The following is a 13101-nucleotide window of genomic DNA, read 5'->3' on the forward strand; positions in this document are numbered from 1 at the left end:
CTTGCCTCTCTCTTTGTTTCTTCCTCCCATGTTCATTTGTTTTGTTTCTTAAATTCCACATGTGAGTGAAATCATATGGTCTTTCTCTGGCCCTTTCTTTTTCCTTTGTGCCTAGTATGACCTCTTTGTAACTAAGAATGTGGTTAGTTTGTTATTTTTCATCCTTTTGCCCACAACATATATCTTTGTGATAAATGTCACTCTAGCAGAGTTTTAGCTGCATCCCACAAATTTTTATATGTTTTATTTTTATTACTTCTCAGTTAACGAATTTTCTCTCATTGAGATTTGTTTTTGAAATGTGTTTTTAAAATTTCAAATATATAGAGATTTTTCTACCATTGATTTCCAGCTTAATTTTACTGTATGATACTGAGATTTGCTTTATGGTCCAGCGTTAGATCATTTTTTAAGTGCTTCATATGTATTTAAAATAATGTATATTCTGAATTTTCAATATAGTGTTTTACATATGTCAATTAGGTCATATTTGTTTATACTCTCCAAGTCGTATCTGTTTTTATTGATCTCTATTACATGACATTATGATATCACATGAGAGGCATATTAAAATCTCTTAATTGGAATACAGATTTTTCTGTTTCTTTTTATAGTTATGTTAATTTTATTTTATTTTTTATTTTTTTAAAGTAAACTCTGCCCTCAATGTGGGGCTCAAACTCATGACCGCAAGATCAAGAGTCACATGGCTCTTATCAACTAAGCCAGACTGGTGCTCCTATAGTTATGTTAATTTTTAGTTTATATATTTTGGTGCTCTGTTATTATGTACATACAAATTTAGAATTGTTTTACCTTGATGATTTTATTGAACATTTATTTCTGAGTAATGTTTTTTGCCTTAAAGTCTACTTTTTTGTTTAATGTTGGCATGCTGTAACTTTTCCATTCTTACACTTTTAATCTTTATGAATGTGTACCTTGTAAGCAGCATATATTTTAAAAATCCATTATGCTAATTCTTGACTTTTAATTGAGCATTTAGTTGGAACAGTCACCAATATATTGAAGTTTAAAAATCCCATCTTGGGGCGCCAGGGTGGCTCAGTTGGTTGAGTGTCCGACTTTGGCTCAGGTTGTGATCTCGTGATATGTGGGTTTGAGCCCTTCATCAGGCTCTGTGCTGACAGCACGGAGCCTGGAGCCTGCTTGGGATTCTGTGTCTCCCTCTCTCTGACTCTCCTCCACTCATGCTCTGTTTCTTTCTATCTCTCAAAAACAAATAAATGTTAAAAAAAAATTTTTTTAATAAAAAAAAATCCCATCTTACTGTTCACTTCCTATTTGTGTCATTGTTTCTTTCTCTCTCTCCTTTCTTGCCTTCCCTGGATTGGTTGAGTGTATTTTATTATTTGATTTCCATCTCCCCTCCCCAAACCTCATTCCACCTCCTGCCCATTAGCTTGGTAATTAAATATTTTTTTAGTGGTTATTTTATTTTAGTTCTTTTCTCTTTTTAAAAAAATTTTTTTAATGTTCATTTATTTTTGAGAGAGAAAGAGAGAGAGAGACAGAGCATGAGCAGGGGAGGAGCAGAGAGAGAGGGAGACACAGAATCCGAAACAGGCTCCAGGCTCTAAGCTGTCAGCACAGAGCCAGACGTGGGGCTCGAACTCACAAACTGTGAGATCATGACCTGAGCTGAAGCTGGACGCTCAATTGACTGAGCCATCCAGGCGCCCCAACTTATTTTTTTTTTAAGTTTATTTATTTTTCACAGAGAGAAAGAGAGAGAGCACGAACGGGGGAGGGTCAGAGAGAGGGAGACACAGAATCTGAAGCAGGCTCCAGGCTCTGAGCCCTCAGCACAGAGCCCGACATGGGGCTCGAACTCACAGACTGCGAGATCATGACCTGAGCTGAAGTCGGACGCTCAACCAACTCAGCCACCCAGGTGCCCCTATTTTTTATTTTTTAATGTTTATTTATTTGAGAGAGAGAGAGAGAGAGGGAGAGGGAGAGGGAGAGGGAAAGACAGAGCATGAGTGGGGGAGGGGCAGAGTGAGGGAGACACAGAATCTGAAACAGGTTCCAGGCTCTGAGCTGTCAGCACAGAACCTGACACAGGCCTCGAACCCACGAACCGTGAGGTCATGACCTTAGCTGAAGTCAGAAGCTTAACCAACTGAGCCCCCCCATGCGTCCCTGGTGGTTATTTTAGAGATTATAATATGCAGCCTTGATTTAACACAATATATTATAAATTGGTTCTTTAATTCCTTGCAGACAGTGCAAGAACTCTGGAACACATTAACTCTATTTGCTCTTCTCCTGATTTATACACTACTGTTGTTGTATATTTTAATTTTCTTTCTATATTAAACCCTATAAGGCATTATTATTATTGCTTTATGTAATCATAGTTCTCCATACCACCCATGTACCCACATCTGTACCTTTCAATTGCTTTTAATTCCTCCCAGTCTGAGGCTTCCATGTGGAATCATTTTCTTTCTAACAGAAGAGTATCTTTTGGTATTTCCTTTAGTTCAGATATGCTGGTGATGAAATCTGTTTTTGCTTCTCAGAAAAATGTTTTTATTTTACCTTCTTTCTTGAAGAATGTTTTCATTAGATAAAGATTTCTAGGTTGTTATTTTTTTTAATACTTTAAAGATGTTTGGTTGTATTCTGATTTCTGTTGATAAATCAGTAGTCAATCTAAGCCTTGCTCCTTTGAAGTTGCTATTTTTTCCTCTCCTCTGATTTAAAAGAAAACTTTTTTAAATGCTTTTATTTTAGAGAGATGGGGTGGGGGGGAGGGAGGGAGACAGTGGGCAAGGAAGGGGCAGAGAGAGAGGGAGGCAGAGGACCTGAAGGGAAGCCGTGACAGCAGAGAGCCAGTGTGGGGCTCAAACTCATGAACTGTGAGATCATGACCTGAGCTGAAGTTGGATGCTTAACTGACTGAGCCACCCAGGCACCCCATCTCTGACTGATTTTAAAATCTTCTCTTTGATTTTCTGTAGTTAGTCCTAGGATAGCTCTCAGTATGGTTTTCTTTTTATTTATTTTACTTTGGTGTTTTTTAGGGATAACTGAATGTATGGTTTGATGTCTTTCATTAGTTTTGAAAAATGTCACCTATTTCTTCAAATATTGCATCTGGTAAATCCTTTCTCTCCCTTCTCTCTGGGATTGAAGTAACATGTGTGTTACTCCTTTTCACTTTATCTGTTACTTATGTTCTATTTAGTATTTACCATTCTTGTGTCTCTCTAATAAGCATCTTGTTTTGGATATTTTCTTCTTACCTGTCTTACAGTTAATTTTTTCTTCAACAGTGTCTATTCTGCTGTTAAACCTTGCCACTAAGTTCTTAAACTCATTGCATTTTTCAGTACTTGAATTTTAATTTGGTTCTCTTTTATAATTTCTAGTTCTTTGCTACAATTCTCAGTTTAAAAGAATTTCCTCCACCATATTCAGAAACTTAGAGTCTGGTAGCTTCTATTATCTGGATACCTTGTGGCTCTGGTTCTGTTGTTATCTTGTTTTGTTTTGTTTTTTTAAACATGCTCTTGTCTTCTCATGTACTGGCTAATTTTTATTGTATACAGAATATTGTGTTTGAAAAATTGTAGAGATATTTTGAGACCCAGGCTGATATTATGTTCCTCCAGAGAAAATTTTATTTAATTGCTTGGGTACATGATCAATTCCAGATATTCTTTTTTTTTTTTTAATTTTTTTTTTTTTACATTGATTTATTTTTGAGAAACAGAGTGAGACAAAGCGTGAACAGAGTGAGCGGGCAGAGAGCGAAGGAGACACAGAATCTGAAGCAGGCTCCAGGCTCTGAGCAAGCAAGCGGTCAGCACAGAGCCTGATGCGGGGCTCAAACTCACAAACTGTGAGATCATGACCTGAGCTAAAGTCGGACGCTCAACTGACTGAGCCACCCAGGCGCCCCAATTCCAGATATTCTTAATCTAGTTCTAGGGCTTGGGATATTTTGAAGCAGGGTACAGTTCCTGAAAGAGCTGGACTACTTCTTGTTCATTCTTACTCCTAGGTGCTGAATGAAGGGGTTTTGATCCAAAGATCTGGGGGTCTATCAGGGCTTCTCCTTTTTGGCTGTCCTTGAACTCCAGCTTTTATCCCTTTAATTCCTTGAAAATATCAAAATCTATTCACTGGGGTCAAGTGTTAGGGGAGTTGGTGTAGCCATATATTTATAAAAAGGTAGCATGAAGGATCCTTGTGGTGATTTTATATCTTGAGTGTGGTGGTGATCACATGAATTTACACATGAGAAAACTGCATGGAACTAAATACACAGACACAGACAGACAGACAGACACACACACACACACACACACACAATCTGAAAAAAGTTGGTGGATTATATCAGTGTAAATTTTCCAGTTGTGATATTGTACTGCAGTTATGCAAGACACTGTCATTGGTGAAACTGGATGAAGGATACATATGATCTCTCTGTATTATTTTGTTTTTTATGTGATAAAATATACATAACATAAAACTTACATTTTAACCATCTTTAGGTATTCAGTTCAGTAGCATTAAGTACATTAACAGTGTTGTGCAACCATAATCACTGCCCATTTCCACACTTTTTATCATTCCAAATGGAAACTCTACCCGTTAAATAACAGGTCCCTATTATCCTCTCTCTCCAGCCTTTGGTAGCCTCTATTCTGCTTTCTGTTTCCATGCATTTGCCTATTCCAGGTACCTCATATAAGTGGAATCAGACAAGATTTATTTTTTTGTGTTTGGCTTATTTTATTTAGCATAACCTTTTTGAGGGTCATCCATGTTGTAACATGTATCAGAATCTCATTCCTGTTAAAGGTTAAATATCCTTGTATGTCTGTACTGCATTTCGTTTATCTGTTCATTTGTTGGGGAACATTTGGGTTGTTTTCACCTTTTGGCTATTGTGACTAGTGCTGTTATGAACATCGGCACACAAGTATACATTTGAGTCCCTGTTTTAAGTTCTTTTTTTTTTTTTTTTAATTTTTTTTTTCAACGTTTATTTATTTTTGGGACAGAGAGAGACAGAGCATGAACGGGGGAGGGGCAGAGAGAGAGGGAGACACAGAATCGGAAACAGGCTCCAGGCTCTGAGCCATCAGCCCAGAGCCTGATGCGGGGCTCGAACTCACAGACTGCGAGATCGTGACCTGGCTGAAGTCGGACGCTTAACCGACTGCGCCACCCAGGCGCCCCTTAAGTTCTTTTTGTATATAACTAGAAATAGAATTGCTGGATCCTGTGATAATTGTATCACTAACTGAAGAACCACCAGAATGTTTTCTACAACAGCTGCACCATTTAACATTCCCACCGGCGATGCACAGGGGTCCGATTCCTTCACCTTTTCAAAGCACTTTTATTTTCTTGTTTTGATTTTTTTTTTATAGTAACCACCCTAGTGGGTATGAAGTAATATCTCATTGTAATTTTGATTTGCATTTCCCTAATGACTAATGAATGATGCTGAGCATCTTTTCATGTACTTATTGGCCATTTGTATATTTTTTGGCAAATGTTATTTTAGTTTTTTGCCCATTTTTTAATCAATTGTTTATTTTTCTATATTATTTCATGTGAATCTGCAATGATCTCAAGATAAAAAAAAGTTTAATAAAAAGTTATTTTATTTTCTCAGCCTTTCAGCTGCCTTTTTCTGGAAGCAGTTGATATCCTTAGGGGACAAGTTGCCCCGCCGCCCCTGTATCTTGTTTACCTCTAGGTTTCCGTCTCCCTCCAAATCTCTGCCCTGTTGTTTGTCACTGCCTTTTTAGCTCACCAATGCCTTCAAAAAGATATTTTATTTTATTTTTATTTGGGGGGGGAATTATAAAGCATTTTTTAAACATAATTTATTGTCAAGTTAGCTAAAATACAGCGTATACAGTATGCTCTTGGCTTCAGGAGTAGATTCCCATGATTCATCGCTTACATACAACACCCAGTGCTCATCCCAACAAGTGCCCTCCTCAATGCCCATTACCCATTTTCCCCTCCCCACCGACCCTCCCATCAGCCCTCAGTTTGTTCTCTGTATTTAAGAGTCTCTTATGGTTTGCCTCCCTCTCTGTAACTTTTTTTTTCCCCTTCCTTTCCCCCATGGTCTTCTGTTAAGTTTCTCAAGTTCCACATATGAGTGAAAACATGATATCTGTCTTTTTCTGACTGATTTATTTCACTTACCGTAATACCCTCCAGTTCCATCTATGTTGTTGCAAATGGCAAGGTTTCATTCTTTCTCATTGCCGAGTAGTATTCCATTGTATATATAAACCACATCTTCTTTATCCATTTGTCAGTTGATGGACATTTGAGCTCTTTCCCTACTTTGGCTATTGTTGAAAGTGCTGCTATAAACATTGGGGTACATGCGCCCCTATGAATCAGCACCCCTGTATCCTTTGCATAAATTCCTAGTAGTGCTGTTGCTGGGTCGTAGGGCAATTTTATTTTTAATTTTTTGAGGAACCTTCACACTCTTTTCCAGAGCAGCTGAACCAGTTTGCATTCCCATCAGCAGTGCAAGAGAGTTCCCATTTCTCCACATCCTCACCAACATCTGTTGTTTCCTGAGTTCAAACACCTATTCTAAGCATTTTGTCTAGCTTCTTTAAACTGTTTTCAGTGGGATAGTTGGTCCACTTTACTTTTTTAATAATAAGCCACCATTATTGGAAGTGTCTTTTTGTTCAGCTATGGCTTTGCTGAAGGAAAAAAAAATGTTTACATAAATTTAAAAGTAACTTAAAACATCTAACTCTTAAAAAAATCTAACTCTGTATGAAGCTTAAAAATAGCACTGAATCTTTTTTCAGTAAAAACATTTCTGTGTGAGATGGATATAATGTGGATCCAGGTATATGAGGGGAAATAGCACATTTTCTTCTCCATCTTACAGTAGTTTTTTTTGTTTTTCTTTTTGCATTTGATTATTTTTTAGAGAGAGAGAGAGAGAGAATCCCAAGAAGGCCCTTTGTTGACAGGACAGAGCCCAACGCAGGGCTCAAATCCATGAATGGTGAGATCATGACCTGAGCCAAAACCAAGAGTCAGACCCTTAACCGACTGAACCACCCAGGTGCCCCTCTTACAGTATTTCAAGAAAGGAAAATATGCTTAAAGCACTCTTATTGTCAGAAAAAATATACTTATTTTGCTAGGGCCTCCTGCTTCAACATGATCTCTGCAAGGAGGTTGTATTGGGGATCCTCACTCTTGGTTTGGTGATTCAGTAGGAGGGCTCACAGATCTCAGAAAAGTCAGCAAATGGAAAGGTGCGTGGGATGAAGACTGGAGGAGACCACCAGGTGCACACTTCCAAGTCTTCTCCCAGTGGAGTCACCCAGGACACACCTGATTCCTCTAGCAACTTGTGACAACATGTATGGAATGTTGCATGCCAGGGAAGCTCCCCCAGATTGATCATCAAGAGTTTTTGTTGGGTATCAGCACATAGGCATATAGCCCCTACCTAACCTCAGTTAAGCAAAGCTCCGTATGCCCACAGGGAAGCAAATGTTCATTATAAATTGCATTGTTTGCATAAACTGTCTGGGTAAAGTAGTGCAGTGTGGCTCAAGACCTCAGGAATGCGAACCCAGTCTTGTCAGACATAATATTCCCACAGCTCAGTTCTCAGGTGCCAGCTAAGGACCAGCCATGAAAATGGACCTTTCTTGAGAATGTGCCAGCTTTGAGCAGCCCAGGCCTACTAAGTTAATGCTTTAATACGCAGAGGCCTATTCTGACCAGACATGAAAAAGGAAGCACCCCTGTTACTCTCTAGTCTCTCACCCTGCAGGATGTTTCTTAATGGCAGTTATCACTATCAAGACCTCATTTGTGTATTTGACACTAATCCAATAACATACATTTTAATTCTTATTATCATTCTTTTTCTGCTAGAGTGTGAGTTCCTTGAGGTCCAGAGACTCTGTTCACTGTTGCATCCCCAGTGTCTAAAATAGTGCTTTGCCTAGAGGTACTCAACAGATGTTTGTGGAATAAATGAATGAATGAAAATGATCGTTTATGCAATTACTTAGGAATGTTTGACTGGATATAAATTATTGGGACATGCTGTTATCCTATGAATGACATTTTCTCATCTTTCTTTTTCCTGAACAGGTCTATAATTCAGTAGGCAGATCTTTCCCTCGAAGGTTTGTTTTGCCCTTGCATGTCAGTTTGAATGACCCCGAGGGACAGAACCTCAGCCCATTGTCCTATTCTTCAGCCAGTGCTGTGAAACAGGCTGATGGAAAGGTATGCTTTCAAAGGACACTAGACTAAGACTTTGAATTTTAATCGTGGTACTCTATTCATTGGCTGTTTCCCTCAATCTTTGTTGCCCAATAAGTCTGATAACATTCAGCCTAGCAGGGTAAGGTCATGACAGTCGCTTGCACAAGAGCTGCAGGATTCTGAGTGGGAGTGAGCACTGTGTTTACCTATCCTTTTTGTGTTTTGAAACAGATATGTCAATCTTCTAATGGTTGTGGAACAGCTAAGTATTAGATTGGTATTGATCATCTCCACCTTCTGGAAAGCTTGTGCTTACCACAGCATGTCGTTGTGTAGCTATTAATAGCTTTGGTAGAATAAGAAGGTCACTGCCACCCTGTATGCCATTTGACAGCTTCGTCACAAAACCCGATGATCTTTCACGTATTCATACACGTGATGGAAAGAGGAATAATGAAAAGGTGACCTAGAGTCTCAGTTTCCAAGCCCTGTTGCAAACTCTTAGCCCCCTCACTGACCTATACTGCATAAAATAGGTGAGAAAGTAAGCAATCACTGCAAATCCTTTTGGGATCTCTTTTAGATTTGGTGCTCCTATGAAAATCTACATCCTGAGGGTCTAGAGGATGAAGGAGGTATTGAATTTCCCCAGATCAACTATGGCCAATTCAGTGGCAGAAAGTATCGTTTCTTCTATGGCTGTGGCTTTCGGCATTTGGTGGGGGATTCTCTGATCAAGGTGGACGTGGTAAACAAAACACTGACGGTAATGAAAATCTTTTTCCCTTTCTGAACTCTTAAAAGACCACTTTTGCCCTTTTAAAGGGCACCCTTAAAAGACCACTTTTTTGAATTAGTTTCTGTTTTGTTAAAGTAGCTCTTGAATTTCTTTTTCTTTTTTTAAAGGAAGGAGTGACTTTTTTTTAAAGGTTTTTCTTTTTAATGTTTTATTTATTTATTTTGAGAGACAGAGAGAAAGAGAATGAGAGAGAGAGTGAGTGAGAGTGCTTGCATGCGTTGGGGAGAGGTAGAGAGAGAACCCCAAGCAGGTGCCAAGCTGTCAGGGCAGAGCCCGCTGCAGGGCTGGATCTCACCAACTGTGAGATCATGACCTGAGCTGAAATGAAGAGTCAGACGCTTAACCAAATGAGCCACCCAGGCACCCCTTGGGCTTCTTTAATATTTAAGCTGCTCAACCATTTACTTTTATTCAGTTTGAGAACCACAGAATCACCTAGGCTAGGGGTATATTCCCTCTGGGGAATCTTACATGAATCCCAAGCCCAGAAAAGCAAGTCTCTGTTGGATGTTATTTTTAGAGAAATCATGGGGTTTAGGTTATTGGGACACATAGTTCAGGTCGATGGGAAATTATAACTGCACAGATTGTGTCTGATGATGATGGAGCCTGTAGCTGCAAGCCACCTGCCCCCCTCTATTCAGCTCAGTGAGCCTGGTTCTTTTACTGAATGGATAGTGTACTGACAGCCAGGTGCATGCTGGGAGTGAGAAAAGCTGTTGAAGGCTTCTTGCTCATAACTAGCCTTCTATCAAATACTTTTTTGGGGGGGGGTCTTACAGATTTGGAGAGAAGATGGCTTCTACCCCTCGGAACCTGTGTTTGTTCCTGCACCAGGAACCAGTGAAGAAGATGGTGGGGTTATTCTCTCTGTGGTGATCACCCCCAAGCAGGTAAATGTATCTCCCCATCACTACTCAGAAAGAGAAGTGGCACTGAGCCTTTTGAGGATTGTATTCAGTGATGCTGTCAGTAGTTTATTCTGATTCCAATACAGTACTTTCTCCCTTTTCTTCCTCTCCTCCTATGCACATACCCTTTTATCACAATCGTGCTTTATTATTATTTTAAAGTTCTATTTATATAGTCATCATAATTTACATTTTGTATATTCATTTACAAAGAATTTTAACACACATCATCTTATTTACTCATCAGAAGAGCTTTGTTGAAACAGAGAGGGAGGCAAACCATAAGAGAATCTTAAATATAGAGAACAAACTGAGCGTTGCTGGAGGGGAGGTGGGTAGGGTATGGGTAAAATGGGTGATGAGCATTAAGGAGGGCACTTTTCAGGATGAGCACTGGGCATCATATGTAAGAGATGAATCCCAGGTTCTATTCCTGAAACCAAGACTACACTGTATGTTAACTAACTTGAATTTAAATTGAAAAAAAAAGAAGAAGACCTTTTTTGCATACCATTTTACACACATGGAATTTGTAAGTTAGATAAGTTGCAGGAGCTTGCGTCAGATCTCACAGTGGTAAAGCCAGTGTTTAAATCTCAGTCTTCTGACGTCTAGTCGGGTGTTCATGCCACCATCCGTGCTGCCAGTTTCATTGCTCCAAAAGTGTAATGTGGTGAGCCCTAGTTCTCAACAATGTTGATGCCATAACTTCTTGTGTAAGGCAGTCTTATGGCAGACAGGTTCACTTTGAGTACAAGCTTTGATCAGTTATTAGTGGCTGCCTGGGGTGTAGGATTCTGAGACTTTTTAAGGGTTTGACGAGGAGAGTGCTGGGATCAATTACTAACATCTGCCACAGGCTTCAGAGGACTTTGTCCTCATTTCATGTACTTGCCACTCCTGCAATTACACCAGGGCAAGTACCAGTCAGCCTTGTAATGCTGACAAAGTTATTTGTACAGTTCCGAAGTAACTGGAGGCATAGAACTTAGAAAATTTGGAAGAAAAATATTTCTGTATCCCTTCGGTGATTAAAAAGGCCCAGGTAAAAAGATCCTTAAAGTCAGAGAGATTCTGTGAAAGTAATTGACATAAACAACCTAATTTCTTCACTCTGGGCCTGAACTTCTTCTGCCATAATTTCCTTTTCAGGCTGGTTCAGCAATTCTGCAAACATTCAGTGAATGAATAGCCAAGGCACTGTGCTAGGTGGTGAGGATAGATAGGAAGATGCATAAGACATGATCAAAAGAATTTCTGGGGCGCCTGGGTGGCTCAGTTGGTTAAGCATCCGACTTCAACTCAGGTCATGATCTCACAGTTCGTGAGTTCAAGCCCCGCATCGGGCTGCGTGCTGACAGCTCAGAGCCTGGAGCCTGCTTCGAATTCTGTGTCTCCCTCTCTCTCCGCTCTTCCCCCGCTCATGCTCTGTGTCTCTCTTCTTCGAAAATAATTAAAACATTAAAAAATTAAAAAAGAAAAGAATTTCCAGTATTGTTTTTCCTTTTCTAGAATGAAAACAATTTTCTACTAGTCTTGGACGCCAAGAACTTTGAAGAACTGGGCCGAGCCGAAGTGCCCGTGCAAATGCCTTATGGGTTCCATGGCACCTTTGTCACCATCTGATGGAACAACTCACAAGGCCTAGAAACTAAGTTTACAATGAACATTCTCTGTACAAAAAAAGAGAGCAAAAAAGGCACCTTACCTTCCAAACTGTAGAGATCTGGTTGTAAAATTTCTATTAAAAAACAAATTCTTGGGGTGCCTGGGCGGCTCAATTGAGTGTCCGACTCTTTATTTTGCCTCTGTGCTGAGTGTGGAGGCTGCATGGGATTCTCTCCCCCCACAGCCCCTCCCCAGCTCTCTGTCTCCCTCAAAATAAATAAACTTTAAAAAAAAGAAAACAAAACAGAATTCTTGAGATAATCACGGTTTTATATTTTCTTAGGGCTCTTCCTTAAAAACGTGAAGCAAGTGTTGATACAACCTTTCGAAGAGAGTTTTAAATTTATATTTACTAGATACATCTTTCTCTAGGTAATAAGACTACATGAAAGAAAAAGAGCTGGGTCATCACCACCATCAGACAGAGTGGTGACAGAGGTCCTTACGCTTGGGAGAAAAAATACAAATAATCACAGATTGTAAAATACGAGTATAGCTCTAAAAAGCACCTTGTTTTTTTCCATCACAGCCTGCCTGTTAGCGTGGGCTCTAAGGAGCTTACAGAGGACACGAAGCCAGCTACGTCATGCTTGGAGGCTTTCTTCCAAAGCACCTGTTTCTCCACTGTCCACGGACGCCACAGCAGTTGAGCCACCGACTGCCACCTTCCACCCCACCCCCAGCTCAGCCTTGGGAGCTGTTGTTTTGAGGGATGTCCCTAAGATCAGCCATTTCTTCTCACCTCCAGAAATTGAAGAGTGGGTAGTTCTTCATTTGGTTGGGCAACAGGTGGCACTAGAGGCCATCTAATCTCCATGTGTCTAAACCCTGATAGCCCGAAGCCTCCTATGTCTGTCACATAAACCACACTCTTGCCAACGCCTTCGAGATCCTATCTTGCCTTTCCCTTCAGTTATACCTCCTCCCTCCACTTAACTCCAAACCAGGACCAGTTAAACTTTCAGTGCTCCCTCTGCATGTTGAATGCTGCCGGAGAACCCTCCTTGACTTGTAGTTTGGGACAACCGTGAGCTCACTGCAGAGTCAGTTTCTTCCCAGTTTTCCTCAGGAGTTACAGCCAACATCATAAACCCTGTCCTCTGTAGTGAAGTGCTCCCGCAGGCACAAAAATGCCACCTGTAAAGGTTTACATTGTGGCAGTAAAGGGAAAGCTCTAAGTTTTGTGTCTGGGTTGATGAAGCACAGAGTAAAAGCAGCAGGTACCAGAATGGCAAGAAGATGGCTGAACAACTCACAGATATGTGGAGGCCTCGAGGCTGAGGTAAGCATAAGAGAACATAAATCCCCTGATATTTCACAGAAGTCCTCAAAGACAGGAGGATTGTTTTAGATCTTATCTGGATCTAAAGGGTGGAAGAGACTCCTGATGACATCTGGGAAGTATGCCAATCTGATAATGTCTTTCCTCTGTAAATCTTTACTCCATCCTAATCA

The 13101-nt window shown here is 40.1% G+C and overlaps 1 protein-coding gene across 5 annotated transcripts in view; it reads left to right on the plus strand.

Annotated features, from left to right (window-relative positions):
* The window catches only part of LOC115524573 (testis-expressed protein 12), a 50521-nt gene extending 38762 nt beyond the window's left edge, over nucleotides 1-11759 (plus strand). For 4 of the 5 annotated variants that reach the window (XM_030330955.2, XM_030330954.1, XM_030330956.1 and 1 more), the window contains 4 exons: nucleotides 8152-8289; nucleotides 8852-9034; nucleotides 9850-9960; nucleotides 11491-11759. In XM_030330955.2, coding sequence (XP_030186815.1) covers nucleotides 8152-8289; nucleotides 8852-9034; nucleotides 9850-9960; nucleotides 11491-11604 — 546 coding nt within the window. In that variant the 3' untranslated portion in view covers nucleotides 11605-11759. Of the gene's footprint in view, nucleotides 1-8151; nucleotides 8290-8851; nucleotides 9035-9849; nucleotides 9961-11490 lie in introns of those variants that run through there. The other variant, XM_030330957.1, reaches the window with a different exon arrangement.
* The last annotated feature ends 1342 nt before the right edge of the window (nucleotides 11760-13101 follow it).

This window comes from Lynx canadensis, chromosome D1, assembly GCF_007474595.2.
Source record: "Lynx canadensis isolate LIC74 chromosome D1, mLynCan4.pri.v2, whole genome shotgun sequence".
In the NCBI taxonomy this organism is placed as follows: domain Eukaryota; kingdom Metazoa; phylum Chordata; class Mammalia; order Carnivora; family Felidae; genus Lynx; species Lynx canadensis.